Here is an 844-nt window from a genome sequence, read left to right on the forward strand (position 1 = left end):
TGTCTCTGGAATTTCTCAATCCTACAACTCACACCCAGCACGCTGCCCCCAGGGCTGAACCCACATATCCAAGCACAGGTAAAAATAACCATTTATTGGAAAATAGTGACTTATTTTGAGAAGGTCATAGAAAAAAAAAAAGAAAAACAACAAAACCAAAACACCCCAAACTCTCCATACCTCCAACTGACCTGCGAGTACAAGCCCCTGGAGCCGTGGTGGCCACTGGCTCCCTCCACCTCCCTTCCCTGCACGGCTCTGGGCCTGGTGTCAGCACGACGTGGGGCCTCAGGACAAGTCCACACTGCCACAGGGAGGGGGACACGGTGACAGGTTGGTGACACCTCAGTCCCACAGCAGCTCCCCCACCCCCCAACGTCTGCCTGTGCCACCAGCCGGGCAGCGAGGGGTACCTGGAGAAGGAGAGCAGTGCCAGGAGGCCCAGCAGCAGCTCCACGGCGTAGAAGAGGAGGAGGATGGAGCTGAGGATGGCTTCCAGGCGCAGGGCATAGGTCTGCAGCAGCAGGTAATAGGCTGCCAGCACGGCTGCTGGGATGGTCAGGGCCAGGCTGATGGAGAGAGGCACCTTCCGCTGGCACAGGTTGCCCTTGGAGCCTGTGGGGCATGTGGTTGCACGTGGTTAGGGGCTAGCCAGAGAGCAGCCCCCCACCCCAGGGCTCTGCAGAGGGGGGATGAGGAAAATGGCAACGCCACGGTTGGCACAGCAGAGTCTAAGGGGGAGTCTGGAGCTCAGTGTCGTAGAATTGGGGAGTTGGTTGGGGTGGGAGAGAACTGGGAGATCATGGAGACCGAGTTGACCCAGCACTGCCAGGTGCCCACTGCC

The 844-nt window shown here is 59.0% G+C and overlaps 1 protein-coding gene across 1 annotated transcript; it reads right to left on the minus strand.

Annotated features, from left to right (window-relative positions):
- Positions 1-413: 413 nt before the first annotated feature.
- TMEM216 (transmembrane protein 216) lies at positions 414-615 on the minus strand (the record flags this gene model as incomplete). Its single annotated transcript, XM_008943135.1, has 1 exon — positions 414-615. A coding segment is annotated over one exon (202 nt), but the record flags the coding sequence as incomplete, so codon positions are not given.
- Positions 616-844: the final 229 nt, after the last annotated feature.

This window comes from Merops nubicus, unplaced genomic scaffold, assembly GCF_000691845.1.
Source record: "Merops nubicus isolate BGI_N331 unplaced genomic scaffold, ASM69184v1 scaffold28526, whole genome shotgun sequence".
Taxonomy (NCBI): Eukaryota; Metazoa; Chordata; class Aves; order Coraciiformes; family Meropidae; genus Merops; species Merops nubicus.